This window comes from Leptopilina heterotoma, unplaced genomic scaffold (assembly GCF_015476425.1).
Source record: "Leptopilina heterotoma isolate Lh14 unplaced genomic scaffold, ASM1547642v1 Lhet_141, whole genome shotgun sequence".
Classification (NCBI taxonomy): Eukaryota; Metazoa; Arthropoda; class Insecta; order Hymenoptera; family Figitidae; genus Leptopilina; species Leptopilina heterotoma.
Window position 1 is genome coordinate 175,474 of NW_025110860.1, and position 25,430 is coordinate 200,903.

At 32.1% G+C, this 25,430-nt stretch overlaps 1 protein-coding gene across 5 annotated transcripts in view; it reads right to left on the reverse strand.

Annotated features, from left to right (window-relative positions):
* Positions 1–4,215: 4,215 nt before the first annotated feature.
* LOC122498063 (zinc finger SWIM domain-containing protein 8 homolog) overlaps positions 4,216–25,430 on the reverse strand; it is a 182,907-nt gene continuing 161,692 nt past the window's right edge. The window contains exons 2-21 of one of the 5 annotated variants that reach the window (XM_043605609.1): positions 18,354–18,605; positions 14,796–14,977; positions 14,308–14,618; positions 12,389–12,821; positions 11,847–12,098; positions 11,214–11,510; positions 10,507–11,124; positions 10,252–10,428; positions 9,956–10,142; positions 9,565–9,691; positions 9,284–9,440; positions 8,554–8,753; positions 7,954–8,455; positions 7,726–7,854; positions 7,395–7,605; positions 6,918–7,228; positions 6,598–6,699; positions 6,136–6,503; positions 5,872–6,021; positions 4,216–5,789 (exon numbers count right to left, since the gene is read on the reverse strand). In XM_043605609.1, coding sequence (XP_043461544.1) covers positions 5,723–5,789; positions 5,872–6,021; positions 6,136–6,503; positions 6,598–6,699; positions 6,918–7,228; positions 7,395–7,605; positions 7,726–7,854; positions 7,954–8,455; positions 8,554–8,753; positions 9,284–9,440; positions 9,565–9,691; positions 9,956–10,142; positions 10,252–10,428; positions 10,507–11,124; positions 11,214–11,510; positions 11,847–12,098; positions 12,389–12,821; positions 14,308–14,618; positions 14,796–14,977; positions 18,354–18,605 — 5,033 coding nt within the window. In that variant the 3' untranslated portion in view covers positions 4,216–5,722. Of the gene's footprint in view, positions 5,790–5,871; positions 6,022–6,135; positions 6,504–6,597; positions 6,700–6,917; positions 7,232–7,394; positions 7,606–7,725; positions 7,855–7,953; positions 8,456–8,553; positions 8,754–9,283; positions 9,441–9,564; positions 9,692–9,955; positions 10,143–10,251; positions 10,429–10,506; positions 11,125–11,213; positions 11,511–11,846; positions 12,099–12,370; positions 12,822–14,307; positions 14,619–14,795; positions 14,978–18,353; positions 18,606–25,430 lie in introns of all 5 variants that reach the window. The other 4 variants (XM_043605607.1, XM_043605608.1, XM_043605606.1 and 1 more) reach the window with 4 other exon arrangements.

The following is a 25,430-nucleotide window of genomic DNA, read 5'->3' on the forward strand; positions in this document are numbered from 1 at the left end:
AAGAAATTGCACAAATTTCGATACACTCTTAATATTTATAACATGTAATAAAAAGAGGATCCTGAGCTTTTCTATTTTCCTTCCCCTTTCTTCTTCTTTTTTTTTTTTTTTTTTTGAAAACTGATTCTTATAAACTGTTCTATTCGCCAATGAATTTTTTCATAGATGGAGAAAATTGAAAAAGTTTCAGAATTTAAGAGAATTTCTTTTTTGTAGTTTTAGATTCTTTTTTAAGTATTGTTTTTAAAATATTTTTTAAATTTTCCCTTTTTCTTTCTATTAATATAAAAAATTACTATTGTTCCAAAACTTTTTCAAAAAATTCCACATATATATATCGTGAAAAAATAAAATTATATTTCTGAATACTATCAAGAAGAAAAGTTTCGTTTATTTTAACTTTTTTGGAAATTGTTTTTTTTTTTGTAATAGAAAGCTGAATATTTTTTCAATGCTCACGAAAACAAACAGTACAACCGCAGTTGTATATATGTACAAATAGAGAAAAAATGTGCAATATTTTCGTGAAATATTTTGAATTAGTTTTTTTTTTTTTGTTCGTTCACTAGAAGCGTAGCAGCAAATGTCATTATTTTTAGAGAAAAATTCATTTTTTTTTTGTTTATTTATTCATTTTCCATTGGTTTTGAAACTTTTACAAAATATTTTTGTAAGTCAAATGACATTTGAATTTTTTGCTTCGAGTGAAAAACTTGAAAAACCGAAGAGAAAAATTTTTTTTTAAAGAAAAGGTTCTTTGACAAAACCTCCGCGACGTCCTCGCGTTTCTACAGAACTAGTACAGATTTTTTTTTTTGCTTTTTTCGATTTTTTTTTTAAATACACTATATGAGTCTAGATTGAACGCCTAAAATTTTCTTCTGAAGAAAAATTTTTTTTAATTTTATTTTTGGTACCAAGTGTAAAAATATATTTCTTTTTCGCCTCTTTCATTAGCTTTTGCACGCTCTTTCTTTTTTTTCCTCATTATTTCGGTTTTTTTTTCTCGTTCTCATTCTTCTTTTTTTTACTGACTAATTTTTTGGGGGTAAAGGTGGAGGAGGAAAGAATTAATCTCTGAGCAGTTTCCTTATCAATCTCTTCTGTTTTTTTTTCTCATTAAGAGTGGCGGTAGAAACGCGAGTATTCTTAGACGCCATTATACATTATATTAATAATTTTTATATTTATATGTTAATAATTTCTATATATTTATATATATAAACCATTTTATATATTTTATATATATAATATATATAATATATATTTTTAAAAATTTTTATTTCATATTTATTATTAATATTATTATATTTATATTTTATATTTACCTGTTTGACTTAAGTACGAGTTTCACCGATTTTTTTTTCAAATATTCGGTGAGAATATTATAATAAATTGTTATTAATATTAGCATTCTACGCCGAGACTAAACGCATTTTCTACGGTATAATAATTAATAATTTTATTTTTATAGTGATTTTAAATACTAAAAAACGATATTATTTTTCTTTTCCTCTAGGACGTTCTTGAATGTTTACAATCATCTAATTAGGCTAAACTGACTAAATAGCTAAGGACAAAAGTTTGATGAAAAAATGCTTTTTTATATATAAGATGAATATTATATTATGCGTAGGGAAGTGTTTTTTCTTCTTTATATTATTTAGGATGAGCCAAAAAATTCGAAAAATATATTTTCATATTTTTTTCTACCGTGTGCAAACTGATATTAACATTTTTTTGGTTGTTACACTTTTTCATGAATAAAAATTTTTTTTTTTTGAGGAAAAATAAAAAAAAATGTTTATAGTAAGAAGGAAATTAAAGTAGAAAATATTTTTTTAAAACAAAAAAAACTTACGCCAGTTTCAATATTTTTTGGCACAACCTAGAAATTTTTTTTCTACAAGTGAATTTTCGAAGTTTTAAACAAAAAAGCAAACATATTTTAATTGAAATTTTAAATTAAAAATTCATGCCTATTTAGAAAATAAAAAATGTTAAATAATAAAAAATAGAATGAAGAAGAATAGAATAAATAAAAAAGATGAGATAAAATATTGTAAATTAAAAGTGCCGAAAGTAAAAAAAAAAATAATTCCAATTAACTATTTCGAGAAGCGAGAATAATATTTTTTTTTACAATATTTTTCATTAACAGATTGCTTTTATCTTTTCACAACCATTTTCGATCTCTGCGTAGTAGGAAAAACAGAAAAAATTTGATTTTTATCGTATTTATCCACTTTTTTTTTGTTTTTTGTCTTTTTTTTGTTATATTAGCTAATTAACAGGAATTTATGAGAAAATACGAATAAAAAAAAATTTGATAGATGAGAGCGATAAGACGATAAGATGATAGATGAACAGAAAATAATTCTTAAATATGACATTTGTGATGATTTGCTAAATTGCATGATTAATATTTTCTTTTCGCGTAAATTTTCATTTTTTTATTATTTATTTATATATATGTTTATTCTATATTCTAGAATTTATTTTCAAATAATTTGAATTGATTATAAAAAAAAGGGATTCAAAAAAAAAATTATCGATTCATATTTTTGTCAATTATCAGCTTTTGTGAAAGTGGAAAAGAAGAATAAAAAAACGTAAGTTTTTAAAGTTTTGTCTGTCTGGTAAATTAATAATACGTTTTTACGGATTTAAAAAAAATTGTAGAAAAAAAATTTTACACTTTGACTTTGATTTTCACTTTCACTTCGACTTTTATTTTCAATTCCATTTTCATTGTCACGTTCACTTTTTCTTTGACTCTTCTCATTGAATTTTAGTAAATTCAAAATTCAAAGACGAATTCAAAGTGAAAATGAAAATGAAATTAAATAATTACATCTAAAAAATTTGAGTTTAAAATCAAAATTCGCCCGTGGCTAATTTAAATTTCTTCAATAATATTTTGCATTTATTTCAAAAAATAATTTTTTCCCGCTGTATATATAAATTGAAAGAAATATTCTTGAAGAAATTCAAAAAAAAAAAAATAGTTTTTATAAATTAAATAATAGAAATTAAAAAAGAAAATGAAAGTCAAAGTCAAAAATTTTTAAAAAGGATCAAACTGAAAGAAAACCAGAAATGCTACAAAAAAAAAAATTTGTAATTTTGTAATTTTTGTAATTTTTTTCCTAAGAATCTGGAAATTTCTATTTTTGAGAGCAAAAGCAGAATTAAAAAAATAATTCTAAATGCATAAATTTAATAAGAAAAATAATTGATTCGACAATTTTTTTTTCCCTTGAAAAAATGATTTTTAAGAAAATTCTACGTTTATTTTTTTTTCTTAACCTACGACTCTAGATAAACTTACATGTTTAACACTGTTTTGAATAATACGAGTACAGAGAGCAGAAAAATGTCACCATTATAATGAACATTCTCAGCTATGAAAAAGTGTTCACATAGATTTTGACGAGGCACTGTTCAGTGTTCAATACTAGAAACAAATAACAATATTTCTTTTTTTTTTTTTATCGTCACGACGTCACTTTGAAAAAAACAAAACAAAAAATCGCGCCGTCGCGTCTCGTGGATAGCGAGTATTAGAAAATAAATTTCTTTTTCTCTTACCGTTATCTCGGAGATTTTATAGCTTAAATTTAAAAAATTTTTCCTATAGGCTTGGCTGTATTTTTTAAAAAAATTGCATTTTCTTTCTTTCATTCATTTTTTTTTTCATTTTTTTTTCTTGAATAGGAAAAGTAAGTTTTATTCTTTTGTTTCGTTTTTTTTATGGACGAGAGTGTGTGTGAGAGAAAAAATTAAGTCTCTTAATGATCTAGGAGACTAAAAATGGTCTTGTCTTTCTTGAAATAAAAAAAATACTATTTTATAGGCTAAAATCTAAGGAGAGCCTAGAGACTAAGATTTAATGTCTATATTAAAATGAAAGGAGAACTACTTGGAACTATTAAAGATACTAAAGATACTGAAGATTCTGAAGATACTGAAGATAAATATAGAAGATGAAGAATTTTGAAGAAATTAAGACTAAATTAAGAAAAGAATTTTTTAAATTTATTAATTTAGAAGTTAACTAAAAAAAGATTAGAGAAAAGATTCCAAACAAAAAAAAAAAATTCCTCGAGCCACAAAAAAAATGATATTAAAAATAATTTTCATGCAAAACACACAAACACACAACAACACAAAAAAAAAAGAACTGGAAAAGGTGGCTCAAAATTTGATGATATGTTAGCTTTTAAAGATTCTTCATTTCTTTATTTCATACTTTTTTTTAAAATAAATTTAATTTAAAAATTACAGAGATCATTTTCTTGATGGATTGTCGTCGAGACAAAACCGAGAATAATATGTATATTTTTTTTTCTATGTTGTACAAAACAAGTACGCGACAATATTTTTTTTTTCTATATTTTTTTTTTTTTATAGAAAATGAGAAAAACGGAGATGGAAAAAAATTAACAAGAATCTGAATGAGAGGGTCGAGGGGGGGAAATTTTAGTACCCTTTACACAGGGTATATATATTTTTATATATATATATATAATATATATTTCGCTCTGAATATCTGAAAATTTTTTTTTATAAATAGACAATAATTATAGATTAAAAAAAAAAATTTTCAGTTCTTACTCGTTTTACAAAAATAAAACAAGAATTCACCCTATCTAAGAGTCGAAGAAGAAAAAAAAGAATATTTCCTATCTAAATTCAAGCTAAAAATATACGTTCATTCTAAAAAAAAAAAAAAAGAAATTCATTTCGTGTGTCGATCGATGATTCGTTTACTGCGTTCTCCGGGTATTTGAATTTTGATTTTGCTAATATTATTTGCGTCGCGATACTTTTTTTTTATTTTTACCCAGTCGCAAACTGGACTCTGATTCAAACTGAGAATTTCAATTCAAATAATGAGAATGTAAAATTCATATTTAATTTTAATAATAAGAGTTACAACAATTATAATAATTATAACTTATAAAAATTATAAATTGTTATTTTAACTATAAAAAATTAATCAAGACTGCCGGGCCTTGTTATTAATCTAATTTTGCACACGGAGATCATTTTTTTTTCTCGCAAAAGTAAAATTTCTATTTAAGAACAAAAATGAATAGATTAATGAATCTATTAATTAAACTAAAAAGGGAAGAGAATTTGCTAAAAAGAAGTTTTCAAAATAAAAAAAAGGGAATGAAAAATTTTTAAAATGATTTTTAATCATTGAAGATTAAAATGTCAAAAAAAAACATTCACTCGATTTTCATTCAAAGCCCGTGAATAAAAAGAACTAATTTGAATGAATAATTAAATAGTGTAAATAAACTAAAAATAATTCTCGTCCCTGGGATCTCTGTCCAGAGAGTATTTTTTTTTTCATGTTTGCTTTTGGATGTGTTTCTCAACGACCTCCCGCGATTGACGGTGAGATGGATGAGGAAATGGCTCGGTGATCATTATGAATTGGTGCAACTAATGTTGGACGTCGACGACGTTGCGAATGTTGATCTTGACAGGGACGATGATGTTCTTGTCGTTGATGGGCAATTCGCGTTCGTATTCGACGTTGTTCTTGATTCAATACTGGTGATGACACGGCGGTGATTGTTGACGATGATGATGATGATGATGATGATGTTGTTGATGATGATGATGATAATTGCTGCTGCGCGTCGTCGATTATTTGATGATTTTGTGGATGTAATGCAAGCCACTGTACTCCAGTTTCTACTCTGTGTCATTTACTGTTCTGCTGTAATGCTGTGTTGATATGCACCCAAAGTTCCTTGTTACATGATTGCGACCTGAAAAATTAAAATAAAAAAACTCAAAATATTCTACACCGTCGATGCGTTATGAACCCTTGAGAGACATTGATTTTTTTACCTCTTTATGGACTGTAACCATTCCTTGAATTGTGTGTGACCCTCTGGTGTGATGTTAAAAGCTGCCCGCGCCGCACAAACAACACTAGCAAAATCCTCGTAATCAGCAGTTATCAGATGATATAACTTCTGATGCATACACTGAATATACCTATTAATAAATAAAAATATTTGAATAAATGTATCGAAAAATTAAACTTGATGTCAAAAAAAACTAGTTTTAAACACTTCACAAAACTGACTGAACAGTAAAAAGTTTTCTTACATTTGCTGGCATTTATGAACAAGTGGAGCCAGAAGAGCGGAGCGTAAATGTTGAAGAACGAATGTAGGATTATTTCTTGCGAGATAGTGAGCAGACTCGAGGGCAACGTCGTGAAGAACGAAGGGACTGACAATACTGTTCACAGTGCAAATACATAATTGATGAAGGTACTGAGTACCAAGCCTCTTAGAGACTCTCAATAGCCATTTGACATCCTCGCCGTAAGGTGGATTTCTTGCGTATTTTGCCTGCGGTCTATCGTCATGAACACGGCGTGCCAAAGTTTCCAGTGCCAACATTCCCACTCGGTAAGCGGAAACAAGTGCCCTAAATTGCTGCGATGTAAACGGTTGACTTTGTCTGTGAACCTGAAATTGAATTCCTTTATTTATTTCAAGTTCTATCAAATAGAAATCAAAATTATATCTCTCTCTTTCTGTGAACTTTATGCAAAGTTTTTACCTGAGATTGAGCTCTGACGGTCGAAATAATTGGCTGAGCTTGAACTAACGTTGGTCCTGGTATTCCATTTTGGCCAGGGATGGACTGAACACTCGTTTGAACCTAGAAATTTCGAAAGAATTATTAAATGATTTCCCTTTCCCAAACGTGTTAAAATTTTAGACACTTTAGGGACCAGTTTCAGCAACTCCGATTAAAAGTTAATCAATGATTAAATCCTTAACCGACCAATCATGGGCGGTTAAAATGACTTTAATCATTGATTAACATTTAACCGGAGTTGGTGAAACTGGTTCCTAGGTAACTTAGGAATGACTTACATTAACTGGCATTGGTTGCTGCATAGTAAACATGTGATGAGTTCCTGGTGGTGGATTGACATTGACAGTTGTCACTGTAGGCTGGGGAGCGTAATACTGCGGCACAGGTGGTGGTTGCGTTGGCTGTGGAGGATGATGATGCTGAGGATGTTGAGGATGTCCTGGATGCGGTGGAAATGCTGTGTGATACATCTGCATATGAGGCGGAGGTGGTAATGCAACCCGATGCGGAGGCATTGGACCCGGAAACGCAGGCATTGAATGATGCGGATGTATAAAATTGTATGGTCCCACAGCGTATGGCATTGCAACTTCTTGAGAAGAATATTTTTTAAATTTCCAAATCACAGCAATTTGTATTAAAATAAATATAGTAGATATTAGTAACTTTTATTTACTTTTATTTACTTCAAACAGTAAAGAAAACTTTAAATATCTCTTTGGTGTAATATTTAGAGTTAATTACTATGAACTCACCTAGAGGGGCCAGAGTAGTTATCGTTGGATGAGGATAAGGTAGAGGAGGAGGTTGTGCACTGGTGACAACTACTGTTTGTGTCGGACCCGACATGATTTGACCAGTGGTCATATCAACTGGGGGTCCAGACTCCACCATTAGTGCTCCATTTGGATCCAATTGAAGAGGATCATGAGGAATCTCGTCTTGTTGCTCTCCACCAGGTGTATGCTGAACAGGAATTTATAATATTTGTACTGATTATAAATAAACATTCCCTAATTGAACTGTAGCTTTGCCTTTGGTCGATTTAAAAAGAGGAACTTAATAATTTAGAAGATAGAAACTTACCCTGAGGTACAACTCGTACCAGTACTTGGCCACTTGGAAAAGTACTTCCGGATACACGCCTCCTTTCTTCGCTGTATTTTCGACCGTTATGCAAGCCTTTTCCAGCATCTCTTCGCCTTGTTCCTTGCACTAAAAGAAAATCTCCCTTTAACAGTCTCCTAACTTTATACATAATTCTTTCACAACGTAACTACCATCGGTAGTTAATTTAATGAATAGAAGACATACCTGCAAGATGGCTCTTTGTATTTCGTTCGGATTTAGCGCATGACAATGCGAGAGGCAGGAGAGTGCAAGTTCCGCTGCGGCCTTTACTATATTATGATCACTTCCACGTGAAGTTTTATCAGCGATACTAACAGCCTCAGGCGGTGTCAAATGACCCTCCCAACTGTCAATAAGAAAACAAATTGCCGGCGTTCCAATTTCCATTGCTTGTCCAGTGATCCATGAAACATGACTCGAGTACGTTCGGCTAATCCAGTTAAGACTGACGCAATTGTGAAGACCTAGGGCATAAAGACCCAACTGGAAGGCACACATATGAAGTGCCCGATGAGGCACATGATGATTTTGACTCGTTGAAACTTGAGTGAACAACGAAGTCAAACTACTGCCACCAGCTTTAGCGAGAACTGTTTTTGCCAATTCGAACATAAAATGTGCTCCCGCTTCTGACGGTTGATTTGGTATCGATGGCTTCGGAATTGATGCTCTCTTGTTTTTGTATCTAAATAGAAATTTTTAGTATTAAAATTACTATTTGAAAATACTCTTTGAATAATTATATATCTGGAGTTAAGTTTAATGTTCCATTTGGAAAATTACCTAGGCTCCTTTGTTCTTGAAGGCAACGGCTGCTGGGGTGTTTGCGGCTGAACAGTCATCGCACTTATTCCGGCCTCGAGTTCTGCACTCGTGCTACTGTGGGGTCGACTGGACGTTCCGGCAATTCCATCAGTCGAATTATTTGCCTCTGCTCCAGTCAACGGTGACGAGCAGGACTTTTCCCTTCTAAAGTCGGCCAACTGTTTCAAGAAGAAGAAAAATCGAATTTGCAATAACGGATACAATTTAAGTTTGCTAAGGACCATGTACAGTTGAGGAGCTCCATCAAAGAATCAATTATTTAGTATTCTAAGATCTCTTCAGCGGGAGACTTGAGGAAAAGTAGATTCTAAGATCCAGCTCCTCATTTGTTCAGTGCAGAACTATTCCTTTTCTGATATTAGTTCATCTGATTTATGAGCCGGTTATTAAAAACTTAGTCTTGCGATTGCGTTTTAACAATTCTCCAAAACTTCAGGATTCTATTTATGAATCGATTCAAAATAACATCAATTTCACGATTTACCGGGACGTAATTATTAAAAATATTAGACCAAAAGAAATAGTTTCAGTTCATCTGATTTGTGAGCCGGTTATTAAAAATTTACTAGTTCTGCAATTCTGTTTGAATAATTCTCCAAAACTTCAGGATATCGATTAAAAAGAAAACCAATTTCAAGATTTAGCGGGACGTAAACCTAAAACTAAATACGAACAATAAAAAACAAACCTGGCTTCTGGTAGGAGGATTCGAACTATAGTAACTGCTGACAATCGGAGTTTTGATCAATTGATGTACTTCACGATCCAAAAGTTTGTCCATTATCTTGGCAACTTTTTTTGGTTCATCCTTATAGTGAACCAGAAGAGTAATTGCCAAATCACCTCTGTAAAATTATAATTTAGATTATATCCCAAAATAAAAACGTAGCGAATAATCATCAACGATAATGAAAACAAAGACTCATTACGAACTAGAACTAAATTTAATTTTGGAAATTTAAAAATTACCTTTGACGTCGGGTTCCCTCGCAAAGAAGAGGATGATCTGCCTCGCTGACATTCGCCTTAAGTCCAAGAGCGGCAACCGCTGCTTCGAACCCGAGATTCTCGTCAACGCCTGTGGGCAGTTTCAGTCCTGCGAATCATTCCCCAATTTTTTAACTTTTTTTTTGCTAAAGATTATTTAAACTTAACACCTTTTACTCTGAAATTATTAGTCGCATCTACTGCTATTTGCTCTTTATTTAGTTTAAATCTTTTTTCTCAGAAATCATTTTTAAAAGAAGGAAAAAAAGTAATTTCAATTACTGAGAATTATTTATCAGTTAATTTTAAATTAAGAACTTTAATTTTTGAATTACAAGAAATTTTTAATGAGAGAGAAAAGGAAAAATCATACTTGGAGAATTGAGTGCGTCGAAAATAAAGCTGGCGAGCATAATCGGAAGGAGTGCGTGTCCCCTCGATCGAAGAACACCGTCTCGCAATTGTTTTGCTCTTTGTTTGACCATCATCAATTCTGTAGGTCCCAATGGAATTCTTTTTAATAGACCCACGAGTTCGCTTTCTTGATGCGCTAACTTTACCTATGGAAGGAAATTTAAAAACTCATTTTTCTGGAAGTATTTATTAGATCTAAGGCAGCCGTGATAATTTAGAAAAATTGTTTACTGTTTTCTGAGAATATTTCATTACCTCCAATGGTTTGGTACTCGCTGGCGGTCTCGCCATTTCCAAGCCAAATAATCCAACGCGGAATGCTAAATTATGATGTTCCGGATTCTCTGCAAGAACCGTGCAAAGAAATCCACACTTGGCCAAAGTTGCAGACGCCAAACAGGTGAGTTTGTGGGATGCAGGATTGACTTGTTGCTGAAATGTATAAATATTTTAGTATTTATTAGATATGTTCGTTGTATTGTTGACGAAAATTATTAAAGTACTAAATACCTTCTTTCGCTTGCCCTTAACTGGCATTGGAGGCACTTCGATCATGAGATCAGGAGGACTGGCGAGAAGTTCTTCGGCCAATTTAATTCCGAGAATGCAGGCCTCACGTGTATTACCGTGTGCGTAGAGACCTTCAGCTCGGGCAAAAAGTATATCCCACGGGTCTTCTGTCTTTTTAAGATTACCTAAAACGTTACTAGTATTCGCGGAAGTCGCGCCATGAGATTCACTTTTTGTTTCTTTACTAGTGCCAGTGCCATTATTGACAGCGGCTTTTGGATCGTAATAATATACATTGTATTCGTCGCCGGATGGACTGTCACTACTTGACGATGAGCTCTCATCCTTGGACGGCCTCCTTGATGGATCCTTCTCTTGATCCGATTCATGTTCACTTTTAGAACTGCCCGCTTTAGCTAATACGGAACATGACGCTTCTAAGAAGTCCACCACACCCGTTGTCCTATTACACTTCACTTCGCACGGCGCTTTGTTACTACAACTATCACTACTATCACTATGCGTCTCGGACGAGGCGTTTGAGCGATGCTTGTCCAAGCCTTGAGCGTTCTTCAAACTAGCATTGCTATTCGATGACGATTCACTGCCACCGCCCTCCTAAAATAATACCAAATCGAGTTTATTCTTGCTCCCAAAAAGCGTCCTTAATTGATAAGGACTTCGAAAGTTCTTAGATTGTTACTTACTTGTGAATCAGTGTCACCGCAATTATTAATTTGTCCACAACCTCTTCTAACTAAGACAACTGGCGGCTCAGAAATGTCATTCATATCCCCATCATTTTCGCAGAAACCTTCCGAACTGTCGCTGCTTCGATTTCCATCACCACCGCCAATCCGTGAACACAAAGTAGGAAATTCACGAGGATTTAATCTTCGTCTATCCTGATAACTAAATTCAACGAGGCCAAGGCTTAAAGGCCGCCTGCTATGATGATGAGAAGTTGGTGGCTGACAATTCAAAACTGCAGCACTTGAATTAACCTGCAATTAAAGATAAATTAATGTTTTCGAAATAGAAATACTTCTTTCCACAGTCGCCTTTGGTGCTCTCTTGGGCTAGAGTCCACAATAATGGCAAATAGAAACTCTGAACATAGGTGGGTCCAGTGGGAAATATTTCAATTCAGTTAAGGGGTCCAAAGAAAAGAATTTTAGATCATCTGATTTGTGAGCCGGTTAATAGAAATTTACTATAGTCATACTCGGGATGTAATGATTAAAAACACTAGTCTAAAAGAAGGAATTTTCCGCAAGTTGAATAAAGTCTGGTTAGAATATTTATTACATCTTAGGTACATTTTATTTATGTAAGCTTACCTGATTCACTTCTGTTCTGGTGTCACCAACATGTCTAAAGCAAGTAAATGGACAATGATACATAGGATTGCTTTCCGCAGTGTAAGTTATACCAGGTAAAGTATATTCTTCCCAATCTAAATAACAGGCTTCTATAGCAGGTCTGAACCCTGTGAACACTTCCAGATCAGTTTTCAACGAATCCTTCTGTCCACCTCCATTATTTCTGTTGTGTGAATTATGCGAAACAGAACTACCTCGACTCTTCATTACCTAAAATTTTTAAATTATACTCATCTTATCATAATTATTCTTCGATATAATCACAAAATAGAACTTTATTAATTTTTCCAAATACAAATTTTACAAAAAATCTTTTGTTTCTTTTGATTGAAAATTATTTAATAAATACTATTTACTATGATTACTAAATGATAAATTATTGGTTTAAAGACAGATTCAAACTGATAAGTGACAATCGATATTATGATAAATGAACCCGTTGAGTTCTATAAGCGATTGCAATTAACACTCATCATCATTACCTTCAACCTTCGACGTACCTTCTCGATGATCTTCATGTGCCAGGCAGCAAATTGACCGTGAAGCATGTCGCGCTCAGAGGGTGAAAGGCCCGGATTCAATGCGGCGAGCCTCCATAGTACAACAATTTCGTCACAAAGTGATGAGCAAGCATGTTGCGAGGCATGAGCATTACTGTTCATATTGGCGTGTTTTCCATTACCATGACTCGTGCCATTCAGTAATGCCACCTTTGTGTTGAACCACCAGACGAGGATTTGTTCACAGGCCATACATTCCTCGGTGATAATTTCAAGAAGAGGTATTGCATTTCTATCGGTCCTCTTGAACATTTCACGAACAATTGAAAGGAGATTCCACATGCCTTCCGGTTCGCGACCACGTAATGGCCGTAGTAAAGAGGACCATTCCGCCGCTGCAGGTGGTGCAGTGTTACTTAAATAATTCACATCACTAAAAGCAAAAAATATTTTCATATTACTTTTTCTATTCCAAACTTTTATTGCAAACGTTTCTATCATCAACAAAAACCTTCAATTCAATAATGGGATTCAAAAGAAAGATATTTAGATCATCTGATTTGTGAGCCGGTTAATAGAAATTTACTACTTATGCAATTCCATTTCAACAATTCCCAAATCCATTAAGATTAATGTTGTATTAAAAACTTTTATTACAACTATTTCTATTGCAACAAACATTTTCAATTCAGTGAAGGAATCTAAAAGAAAAAATTTAGGATCATCAGATTTGTGAGCCGGTTACTATAAACTTATTAATTACGAATTTTATTTCAACATTCCATCAATGCCTGTTAATCTAAGTCAGTTTTTCGTTTTACCTATAAAGTGTCGAAAATTTACGAAAATTTTAGAAAAGGGAAAGCACAAGACAACTTTATTTAAACTTAAGCATCTAAAAGAAAGAATTTCAGTTCATCTGATTTGTGAGCCGGTTATTGGAAATATACTAATTATGGAATTTCATTTCAACAATCCTCAAAAACCTTAAGATTAATCTTCTATTAGAAGCTTTTACTGCAGATATTTCTGTAAAAACAAAAATATTCAATTCAGTTAAAGAGTCTATAAAAAAGAATTTCGGATCATTTGATTTGGGAGCCGGTTATTGGAAATATACTAATTATGCAATTCCATTTCAACAAACTTAAAAAACATTAAAAGTTTATGCGGTGTTACTTTGATAATTCACATCACTAAAAGCAAGAATCAATTTTTTACTTCTACACGTAATTCTAAATAACGTCCATAATTCGTTTTGTAAAAAATTAAGCTGCATTAAAAAGATATTTAAAATGTTTACTTATTCATGCCGCTGACTGTCCATAATCCGTAAATAAAATTAGGTAACGATAAATAAATTGCAATTGTATATATAAAAATATAGAAATTATAAAACACTTTTAAAATGTTGAAATATTGAAAAACGCAATAGATTGCGTTGCCGGTTGTATAAAATTTTCAGTAGATTAATCCGATTTTAGTCAGCCTCTCATTTGAAAACTGGAATCCGTACACGTATCAACGTGGGATTATGTCGTCTATAGATAAAATTGACTAATGCCTTTGAATTTTTAAAACGAGTTTAATATTAACATCATTTAATTTCGCTTTTGAGTTCCCTTTTTAATTTTCGTGGAATTAAATCGGATTTTAATATTGAGCTGCCCTAATAAGTTTACCAAGCAGTTTTTAAATTATTTTTTCAGTACTTTATTATAACATTAACAGGCACAAATAGAAAAAAATATTCGATAATAAAATGAGGAAATATTATGCAAATGAGATAAATATTTTTGTCATTTATTGAGAAGAGGAGGAAATAGATGCGCTAGATTGATATTGAGTTGCTTGACCATAGTTCATATTTTTATCTGTTGCAGTAAGTGATTCGATTTAAAAAAATATGTAAAACTCACCTAAAAACTATAGGCGCTGGTACGCAAAATTTGATCAATATTTTTTTGATGTTGTCGTGGAGTGTTTTCTCATCTAGGTACCAGGAGGTTTGATCGTGTGCTGACGCTCCTGCCGTTGGATCTGGTGCACCACAGTAACTGTTGATTGCACTCGGTTGGGCTGACAATAATTCATCCAGTAGTCGCTGTGCAGTCGGCAAAATTTGTTGCGGTAATTCACTGATGAGATACTGTGCAAATTTCTGCAACTGATCACGCTGCAACCTCGAAAGTGATTCACTTACTGGAGCTCTCAAGCAAACTTGTGTTGGCTGGAACAAGACATTTTCTATAATTAATTTAAACCCCTAGACACAACTACAATGTTCTAAAAGTTCCTTTTCAGCTTAATATATTTATTGATCATTCTCTGGAAAAGGAAAATAGCTTCTTCAAGATATTGGGTTGTTTAAATAATTAAAATAATAACTAATATAAATCCTTTTTACCATGTGTATCCTGTGTAAGCAAACAGCAACCACGTGCGAACACCAATAAGCAGTGGAATTACAGGTGCAATTACAGGAGGTGATTCTTCGACGATCAAATGTCACGGCGACATTATATTGGGCCTTGTTTCCACTTGAAGTCGATAATATTGGGACGTTTACACTGGCACTTAGGTGGAAACCTATAAATGAAATGAAAAAAAGTGAAAATTATATTTTACAATTTAAATCGAAAGTTAATTTTTCCAATTTCCTTGATTCTGTTAATTTCAGATTTACAGACATAAAAATAGTTTAGTTAAACGAACCGATTAACAGTAATTAGGTCATGAAAATATATTTTTTTAAAAAAATATTGTCTTTAGAGACCGAGTAATGAGTCTCATTTTGCTCGACTCTCTTGAAACGAGAAATAATTCTCAGATATCTTTTTATCGATTTAAACTTTACTTTGCGCTCTACTGAATAAAAAAGACTAAATTAGAAAGAATAAAGAAAATGAGGACGTTGCAAAGTCTGCAAGAACAAAAACGAAGAAGATGTATCATTTAGTTGAAAAAGAAAAAAAGGAAAGGAAAAGAACAAATCTTTTTTGTAGTTAAGAAAAACTTTTTGTCTTCTATTTCTACCATCGACATAATTTTACAAAGGGCATCTAAAAAAATTGATTACGTACATAAATTGGAATTAGATATTTTTGACAATAAGTGCATCTGAAGTGGACCCCTCGTATAAGTTACAGTCCACTGATACTATGCTACAATCCGAAATCATGTTCATCGATTTTTGCCTTGAAACGGGATGTAACTTTACAGATAATCGGTGATTAGCATGAGGCACTCAATAGACTAATTAGAAGTACCCGTGTTACTCTTTTTTGGGTCCCAGGGTCATAGTGGATTCATTGGTAATGATATAGCGGATGAACTAGCTAAAACAGAAGCTTGGGGACAATTTATAGGGCCTGAGCCTCCAACTAGTGTTGCTGACAAATGCTTAGCCCTGGGATTCAAACAGTGGCTGACAGCAGAGCAACAAAAGAAACATCAGACGATTAGGGATAGCGGCAAGCCAAGAACTGAATTTTTTGAGGGGATCCTATCAGAGGGAATTGAAAAGTTCCCTCCACGGATGTAAGCACAACAAGATAGACAATGCCCAGAATGTTAGAAGACTGGTACCCAATGAGATGGAGAAGCAGTTAGTTGCAGTCGTATTGGATCCCGCAGTTGATGAGCCCTATTCGAATCGACGACACCAAAACATAAAGTCAGATCTTTTCCAACAAAGTTTACAACCTGACGATGATTCCACAGAAAAGGAAGGGTTCGGCCAAAGACGTTGGTGGTTTTTAGTGGGTTACTAGAAATTTACTAATCACGCAAATCCATCTGAAAGAAAGCATCATCATATAAGTTCATCTGATTTGTGAGCCGGTTATTTGAAATTCACTAATTATACAATTCCGTAAGAAATCCTAAATATCTGGATGCTCTTAGGCCACTTACATTAATGTAAGTCATTTTTCCAAGTTACCTAAAGTATCGAAACTTTCGATAAGTTCGGGTCAGGGAAAGCACAAGCCACAATAATTTATTTAAACTTTATTCAAACTTGGGCATCTAAAAGAAAGCATCATCATATCAGTTCATCTGATTTGTGAGCCGGTTATTGTAAATTTACTAATTATGTAATACCGTAAAAAATTCTAAACATCCATATACTCTTAGGCCACTTGACCGAAATAAAAATTCTATTCATACTCTAAACAAATAATTTTCATTGTACTCTCGTGAAATAAAAATTTTTCAAACATCAAAAGAAGAAATATTCCCATCTATAGAAGCAATAAAATAAATAAATGCGATGAGAAAAAAGAAAACGATTCAATTGAAATATCTCTCAAGCTCAGCTTTTCGCCAAGGAAAAGTACCGAGCAGTTTACATCGAACAAGATCCTTTTTCAGCGAGCAGAGAGAAAATATGACGAAACCACAAATGGCCTTAAGGTCAGGAAGGATTGTACCTGTTGTTTTTTTTTCTCTTTTTCTTTATTCAACCACAAAAGCATACCTTCTCTTATTGTGTGTGCCACATTTCTCCAACTATTCCGCCCTCTCCTTCCTCCACAGAAAATAAAAATAAAAAGCTGTTGAAAGCTCGAAAACTCTAAAAATCTTTTTTTTAAAGAAAAAGGAAAAAAGAAATAATAAAGAAAAGTGACTGACTCGCTAATTTAAAATCAGATCTTTTTCAAATCCTTTGGAAAATTTTCTCTCAGTTGGCAATAATGAAATTCCCATGTAGCTTTGAATGTCAGGATGGTTCGAACTTGAATGCGAAATTTGAATAGTGTCTGTAGCTCCAGTGAAGCGAATATTCAGAACGTGCATGAAATTTTAATGATCTTGTCAAATTCAAAATCCTATAAAGGGAATGAAACCATGCTAAATTTTGTACTTCTACTATAAAAGCCCTTTTTTCCCCCATTTCTCTTTTTTCTCAAACAAAATAAATTGACATCTAAAATGATTTTCTTTTTGAATTTTTTCCTTTACTCTTCATTCTCTATCTCTTCATTCTCTATCTCTAATTCTTCTAATTTATAAAAATAAGTTATTTAAACGATTAGGGAAAACTTGAAGAAGATACATTTTTATTTCGTTAAATTAATTTTTAAAGAGACGAAAGAAATTTTACTTACTAGAACGAAAGGCAAAAATACGTGCGCTTGAAAGAGAAGGATCCAATTTTATTTTCTATTGTAAACTTTTCATTTATTACAAAATGTATGAACTTCTATCAAGAAGAATAAGGTATAAGGAAAAAAAAATCCCTTCATTTTCCATGAGTAAAAAGTAATACATATTTCTATTTTATGAGACAAACTGAATATCTTACGCCTCAGTTCTGTTGCATATTTAAATAAAATATGTCGAGTTTCTCCACGAACGTGGTAGATTTTTTTTTATCTCAGTAAACATGCAGCTGACACAGGAAAAGCATACTGCTCTCTCTCTACAGCAGCATTTTCCATTTCTTTCCTCTTTTTTTTGCATTTTTACTATTATTTCTGATATTCTAGGTATCTCTGAAGAATAAATAAAGCTAAAGTGAATTGAAATTTTCCAATTTTTTCCATATAAATTTCCACTAGTCCTTCTCTTTTTACATTCTCATTTTTTATTAATATCGACAAATATTTTTTTTACACTCTATTAAATTCCTTTCTCTATTCACGCAGCAATTCGTCCATGGAATTCACAGTGAATACTAAATGTTCAATTAATTATCGATTCCATCATAACATTTTATTGAAAAAGGGAAAAAAATTCTTTTTGTTGAATATCAAAGGGAGAAAGGAATGTAATTTTTTTTTAAATATTGTGAAATATTTCATGTTATATTAAATTCATCAAAAATGCTTTATGATTTTAATTTTAAATGAATTAAATGTTTAATGAATTTTAGTAATTTAGTTTATTCTAGTAATGCTAATAAAATTAATGATAATTATTGGATTTGAATTAAATGTTGGTGTTTTGAAAATTTATTTACCTATTTGAAGGGGGTCTTTGACACATTTTGACCGATGGAGGTGTTCGCCACGTTGAAATTCTTCGGCGCTTCCATTCGCCAAACAGGAATAAAGTCGAATGTCCTCCTCGTTGTCGGGGAAACTCCAAAACGCTATCCTGAGTTGAAGTTGTTCTGGAACTGGTGGATAGACATGCTCCACCAGTTCGAAGGGAATATGCGAGGCGACACATCGCGCCGAAAGTTCGCAAAGTGTCAGTACATTCTGTCCATCTGTAATGTGAATGAAAAAATATTATTGTCATATCATCGCGACGTACTTTATATAATTTATAAAATAATATTTATTGTAAAGTTAAAAACTGAATCATTATTTTCTTCGAATCAAGGCAATATTGATCCCAAGTCTTTGTCTGGATAGCAGATACCAAATATGGTCATCTGTATTTTGTCATCCTTCTATTGGGTAACCGGTCTAATACAGGAATTAAAAATTAAATCAATAATAACAATCTGACCCCAAGAACAATAGGGTGCAAGGGTGGTATCCCTTGCAAAAGAAAGCTATAAAAGGTGACACCCTTTCCGAATTCGACAGTCTTAGGAAATGCCTTCAAGTTAGTTCAAAAGTCACCACCGAACTTCGCGTCTTCTTCGTGTCAGTCCAGCAATCGCTACTAAGTTAACTAGTTGTGTACTGTCATCAAGTTTGTTCTTCGCCTCTAGTTCAGAAAATCTTTTCAAGTACCAAGGTTCCTTCTTCGAGTCTCGTTCTAGTCAAATTCATTCAAGGAGATAATTTCTACTGCGAGGCACATTTCTATTTTTCTAAGGACTGCATTACTTCGACATCAACGTCAAATCAATAATTCGGTCACTCCTAGGCTGAGGGGTGTTTTATCTAATTTACATCGACACCTGGACTCCGAACCTTTCACTTTGGCTGGTCCGAAAACAATTCGAGGGAAATCTACTGCATTCTCAGTTTCCGCTAGGAGATACCGCTTGTTGGGTCTACGACTTTAAGAATAATTTTAAACAGTAAATAACAAATACTCTTAAATTTGGTCCCCATTTAAATTGTCGATTGATTCCAAACAGTTCTAATTTCGTTTCAGTGTCCCTGAAGACATCTGGATCTACACTTTCTCTCTGATTCTAATTGTAAAGGATTCAAATAAAAAGTTTAATAATTTAATTTTAATTTAACAGTCACTCTTTCTTAAAATCTGTCCCTTAATATCAGAGCCCTCCACTTTGTGAATAAATCAGGTTTGAATTACCGATGCCGGACAATTTAAATATATAATTTAGAAAAAATTTGGTATGTTGGTTTCGTTCTGAGACATAACATTATTATTAAATACAATAATATGGTTGACTCTAGGGGGGGACGTGCAGTTTATTGGCCCTCCTTATCTGGAGGGGATGCGCACTCACTTATTGGTCGCTGCCGCTAAAAGGGGATTAAAAATCCTTTATAAACCGTCTATAAAAACAAAAGTATTTCACAAAACCTTTCCGTCGACTTTACATTAGACTTGTAAATCCAGTGATAGTATAAATTTTCCAAATAAAAAATCAACATCGAAAAAAATTCCCCACTTTACGTAATGCAGTAGTAAACTTTATAAGAGAAAGAGAGGAAAAAAAATTGCAGAACAATCCATAAATCGTGACACTTTAGAGGGCGTATCGGTCACAGTATCGTTCTGAGCTTTTTTTTTTGTCCAAAGTCCGCGTATATGTATTTTCCATTTTTTTTTTACTCTCTTTTTTTTCCAGCAAAGGAGCATGGGATACGGAAAAGGGAACTCGTATCTGCCTTCGAATATATGTATTCGTCAGATTCCGTATCACCACGCTACCATGCATTTATCGTTTCAATACAAGGGGACCGGTTATGTTCTTTATGCTTTATCTGCAGTTAGTTTGCTAGTACCTCAATTAAAATGCTAACACACAGTATTATACTATCTTTGTTTCTTGGCTAATAAAGTCAATCGTATGTAAAACAATCAGTACTTTGTCTGATTCTTGAGATTATACGACCACGATTAAATTTCTCCATGGATAATAACTTTTCCTTTTATTCGAAAAGCACTATAAAGAGGACAAATATGGATCGTAAAAAAAAGCATCTTTAAAAAAAAGTAGTAAATTTTTACACACACTTGAAGTAAAATATTTTAGAGCAATTTTTTTTTGGGGGGTGAAATCGAAACCATTTTTTTTTTATTTGTTTCCACGTTTTATCCTGATTTTATTTCTGTCCCTAATTATTAAATTTTAGACAATGTGTATAAAATCGATTTAAAGTATTTTTTTTTCGAAAAGCATATTAAAAAGAGGAGCCCCCTGGAGGAGCATAAAATACCGGAAATCGATTTTCAGCTTGAAGAGTGAAGCGGAAACGTGATCTCATTCGTCTGGGTGCTGCTTTCGATTTGCGCGGACGATTTTCAATCGCATAAATTTCCATGTCGCCAAAACGCACTCCGACATTGCACACACACGCTCGCTTATACGAATTTCGCGGGCGAAAACGTCATCGTGACGGTTCGTATTAATGCGAGATTTGCATAAAGTAGATTACGCCTGCTAACTCGTATATGTCAACTAAAAATAGAAAGAAAAAAAAACCCCCCAGCGTAGATGCAAAGAAAATCAAATGTTGAAGAGAGATTTTTGCTTAATAAAAGGTAGAAAAAAAGTAGAAGCAACAAAAAAAAAAAATACAGGTGCAATAGAAAAATTTGTGCACTCACTCGTTTGGCTAACGTATAATTCTTGAAAAATAATGCGTCCCAAGGAAGAAATAACATTCGAATCGTTTATTTTTGTTTGCTCATACTCTTTTTTTTTATTCTTTTTCAGAAAACGTACATGTACTTTAATCTCGCTTGCGAACTTCCCTGGTATCGGACGCCTGGGACAATATTTATTTTTCTCTACTCTGGAGAAATAAAGCTCTTTTATGATACATCACTAAAAATTTTATTAATTCTCTCAGTTTGATGTAAAAATATTTCTTAAATAAATTACAATAATAAATAACTGTAGTATAATTTCATTATACATTTCAAGAAAAAAAAAATCTTTTTATATATTTTCAAAAAAAAAAAAAACAAAAGAATTTGAAAAAAAGAAACTTAGAACATGAAAATATTTTTAAATAAACAAAAAAACGAGAATTAGTACAGACAATATTTGTTCGCGTTCATAAAAATCGTTTTTCATTAAATCGAAATTCACGATGCAACCGAGTTTTCCGAATTTTATGATTATAGTTTCGCCAATATTAACGGAAATGACGTTTCTAGCGATGAAATGTACACGGATATTCGAGCACAAATATACCATGTTTATTTACTCGGTAATTATTAAAGTCTTTTATTCAATTTACCACTCCGCACGTAAATTCGTACCTTCATAAAAACACATTTTGTCTGCTCAATTTAATTCCTTTTGATTAAATCAACATTTTTTTACACAAATAGCCAGTCGCATATTTCTTGAAAAAAAATAATATTAAATTCGTATTTAACGATCCTGAAAATCCCAAAGTGGTAAATTTTTGACAAAAGTCATCAGTTTTTTGGAAAAGAATTTTCTATACAGAACCTATCATTTTAAATTTTATAAATCTAATAAAAGAATCGTTTTCAGCGACCTCAAAAACCCCCGAATAACAAGTTTGAGAGAAAATTAGTAACTTTTTGAAAAACTGTCCGCCATATTGGATCCGCCATTTTGAATTTTGAAAAATGGACTTTATTTTCGTATTCAGCGACCTCGAAAACCCCCGAGTAACAAGTTTGAGAGAAAATTAGTAACTTTTTGAAAAACTGTCCGCCATATTAGATCCGCCACTTTGAATTTTAAAAAATGGACTTTATTTTCGTATTCAACGACCTCGAAAACCCTTGAATACTAAGTTTAAGAGGAAATTAATAACTTTTTGAAAAACTGTCCGCCATATTGGATCCGCCATTTTGAATTTTGAAAAACAGACTTTATTTTCATATTCAACGACCCTAAAAAACCCCGAGTAACAAATATTATAATGTTTTATTGAAATTGACAATTTTTGAACTGACATTTTCGATCCGCCATTTAAAATTTTTAAAATCTAAGAACAAATTCATATTCAGCAAACTCAAAAACTCTGAATTAAGACGTTTCAGACAAAAGCGAATAATTTTTTGAAAAAATGTCCACCATATTGGTTCAGCCATTTTAGAGTTAGAAAAACTAATATCAAATTCTAATTCACTGACCCCGAAAACACTCCAATAAAATATTTCATACGAGACCAATAATTTTTTTAAAAAAAATATCTGCCATATTGTATCCGCCATTTTAGATTTTCTCAAACGAATATTAAATTCGTATTCAACGATTTCGAAAATATCGAGGAAAAAGTTTCAAATAAAACCAATAACACTTTAAAAATGTGTCTATCATTTTAGAACTGCCATTTTCATTTTTGAATTATTTTATTCAAAATGGTGGATTATTATTTATTATAATTTTTCGCTTCACACTAAAGTGTTGCCTAATTTTATAATTTTGCGCAGTAAAATTAGTTTGCTTTGTGTTTTTTCATACTTTTTTGCCTGCACAATAAAATTACTCGCGTAATGTAAAATTTTCGAGTAAAAAAATTAAACTGCGCAGTAAAAATAATGACAATACAACAATTGCGCAGAAGCGTAATGTTTAATATTTTGCTACGCAGTAAAGTTACTTCCTCAATGATTAACTGCGCAGTAAAACTAATTACAATGTAATGTAATGTTGCGCAAAAGCGTTATTTTAAATATTTTCCTGCGCAGTAAAGTTGTGGGACATGTATGCCTGCGCAGTAATGATAATTGCAGAGGATACCTGCTCATTAAAGTTGCGCATCATTCATAGTTTGCGCAAAAGCGTTATTTTAAATATTTTCCTGCGCAGTAAAGTTGCGCATCATTCATAGTTGCGCAAAAGCGTTATTTTCAATATTTTCCTGCGCAGTAAAGTTGCGCATCATTCATAGTTGTGCAAAAGCGTTATTTTCAATATTTTCATGCGCAGTAAAGTTGCGCATCATTCATAGTTGCGCAAAAGTGTTATTTTCAATATTTTCCTGCGCAGTAAAGTTGCGCATCATTCATAGTTGCGCAAAAGCGTTATTTTCAATATTTTCCTGCGCAGTAAAATTGTGCGTCACGTACGCCTGCGCAGTAATGATAATTACACTAAATACCCGCGCATTAACGTTTTTAATCGTTAGCAAATTATAACACAATTAATGATAATAAAAAAAAATTGTATAAAATACAAAAAATAAATCTTATCACACGGAATACAAATAAAAACGAAAATATTAAACTGAATACCTCTATAGAAAATTCTACTCTCACTTTAAATAACCAGTGTTAGAAAAAAAAATCTAAAAACACCACCAAAAAAAGAAAAAATAACCACAGACAATATATATTCAAATTAAGTTTTTCGGTTGAACATAACAATTTAATTTAAGTGTTGTGATAAATTGTCGAACGGTGATACTCGCGCAATAATTGGTGCATTGAACCCTGTAATTTTTTTTTTCCTCCTCTTATATTTTGTCGTTTTCTCTCTCTCTCTCTCTCTTCTTCTTCTGTCTCTATTTTTTTTTCTTTCATTCTTTTTATATTCAGAGCAATTGATCGCCCGCGTACGTCAGAATTTATAATAGGTATACTGAATTTTCCGCTCTCCCTCTTGAAAAGGATCACTGTACTGAAATTAAATTTGCGTTTAACGTCCACCCGCCTGACACGCCATGCTAACTCGCGAGAGAGTTTGGTCACGACAGAGTTTTTAAACGTTGCCAGTATATGGCGATAAAGTCGAGGCATTACGTTCCGTGGCAAATAAACGCTCAAACCCATTAGAGCACAATAGAGGTGGGGGCTTTAAGCTGAATATACGTACAGTGCATTGATATTTGAATTTAATTTCTGAGAATGACATATTTTATACTTGTGAATATTAAATAATCACACATATTTTTTTTTTCTATTATCGTCAATAATTTATTTATGAATTTATAAATACTTAGTAGGTTTGTAAATTATTTTTCAATTATTAAATATTTAATTTTTTTACACTATTCTAATTTTATATTTTATATTCTATTTTTTGTTTCTTTCAACATTTTCCTTTTTTTATTTTAATTTTTGTTTTTTATTTTCTTACGATAAAAATAAATAATTGTTACAAAAAGGTGAAAAATTAATGTTAATTTTTCTGTTGCAAACTTTTAGAAATATTTTCTTTTTCTGTATCATTCTTTGGGAGAAAATTTGTTCTCTCTCTCTCTCTTTCTCTCTCTCTTAACATATTTTAGATTATATTAGGTTAATCAACCACGTACAGTTACGTTCAGTAGAAACATTTCAAACCAACCCCTCGGAAAGTTCATTAGAGGAGTAGCAGACGGAGGCAAATTGGGCTTTCTCATCGGTAGTCGTCTGGGTCCGGAGATATTAATAAAGTTATCGACGTCGAGTAATAACGTCATTTATTACCAAAGATCAACTCTCTTACCCACCTTCATTCATTTTATTCATTCAATTCCTTCATTCATGATGATTGACAGCGTAAATAAATAGAAGCATCATTCAATTATATATGGGGAAAATTTTCTTTTAATAATCAAATTATACATAATAATATACTTTCCCCAAAAAAATTTTACTTTTTCTATATTTAAATATTGTATAAAGAATTAATTTTCGCAAGTAAAAAGTTTTAAAGAAAATATTCCTACATTTTTCGATAAATGTCAAGGAAAATGCATATAAAATCTTTCGATTTCATGCATTATTTTTATCAAATTTTTTTATTTTGAATTTTGCCATTTTTAATCCGACATCTTGAATTTTGAAAATTGGACGCCATATTGATTCCTCCTTTTTGAATGTTGAAAAATGGACTTTGGTTTCGTAACCTGCAACCTTAAACACCCCCGAGTGGCAAATTTCATAATGTTTTATTAAAACTGACAATTTTTCAACCGCCATATTGAATCCGCCATTTTGAATTTTGAAAATTGGATGCCATATT